We start from the raw sequence: 863 nt of genomic DNA on the forward strand, positions 1-863 counted from the left end.
TGTCAGGGCTGTGGCCTCTAGTTTGGGAAAGTCTCTTTTACTCAGGGCTTGCCCCATCACTAGATTTTTGAGAAAAATGAAATAAATTTCTAACAAACATGTAAATAAGATATAACATAAAATATATCTCACTCTACTATAACTACTATAATATATAAACTATAAATATAATAATATATTTCATATATAAATTATATAAAAATAATATAAATAAAATATAAATATAAAAAAATAAATAATAAATATTAATATATAACAAATTATAATATATAATAAATATATAAAAAAATAATATAAATATAAGTGTAAAATTACATAATTACATCATGTAATGATACATGAAACCCTTGCCCGCCCCCACCTGACCCCTCCACCCCACCACACTCCACCACACTGTCAACTACCCTCCTCGATAGTGCTCCACTATGAACTCGAGTGAGGTTACCATAGTTACTGCCGACTCACCGTTCTCCGTCGTCCCGCGCGCAGACGCCACTCCACCTGGCGGCAGAACGAGGAAACATGGAGATGGTGCGGCTGTTGATCGACGCGACGGCGGACATGGCGCTACGCGACAACAACGGCAACACACCGCTCGACCTAGCCGAGCAGAGCGGCTACGACGAGGTTGCACGCTACCTCAAGGACTCCGCAGGTAAGCTACACACCTGTACAGGTAACATATAGGCAACACACCGCTCGACCTAGCCGAGCAGAGCGGCTACGATGAGGTCGCGCGCTACCTCAAGGACTCCGCAGGTAAGCTACACACCTGTACAGGTAACATATAGGCAACACACCGCTCGACCTAGCCGAGCGGAGCGGCTACGATGAGGGCGCGCGCTACCTCAAGGACTCCGCAG

At 43.7% G+C, this 863-nt stretch overlaps 1 protein-coding gene across 1 annotated transcript in view; it reads left to right on the top strand.

The window, feature by feature from the left end:
* The first annotated feature begins 522 nt into the window (after positions 1 to 522).
* The window catches only part of LOC106819876 (espin-like), a 6358-nt gene continuing 6017 nt past the window's right edge, over positions 523 to 863 (top strand). Inside the window, exons 1-2 of the mRNA XM_014824449.1 lie at positions 523 to 655; positions 688 to 759. Coding sequence (XP_014679935.1) covers positions 523 to 655; positions 688 to 759 — 205 coding nt within the window. The remainder of the gene's footprint in view (positions 656 to 687; positions 760 to 863) is intronic.

Source organism: Priapulus caudatus, unplaced genomic scaffold (assembly GCF_000485595.1).
Source record: "Priapulus caudatus unplaced genomic scaffold, Priapulus_caudatus-5.0.1 Scaffold4889, whole genome shotgun sequence".
NCBI classification, from domain to species: domain Eukaryota; kingdom Metazoa; phylum Priapulida; class Priapulimorpha; order Priapulimorphida; family Priapulidae; genus Priapulus; species Priapulus caudatus.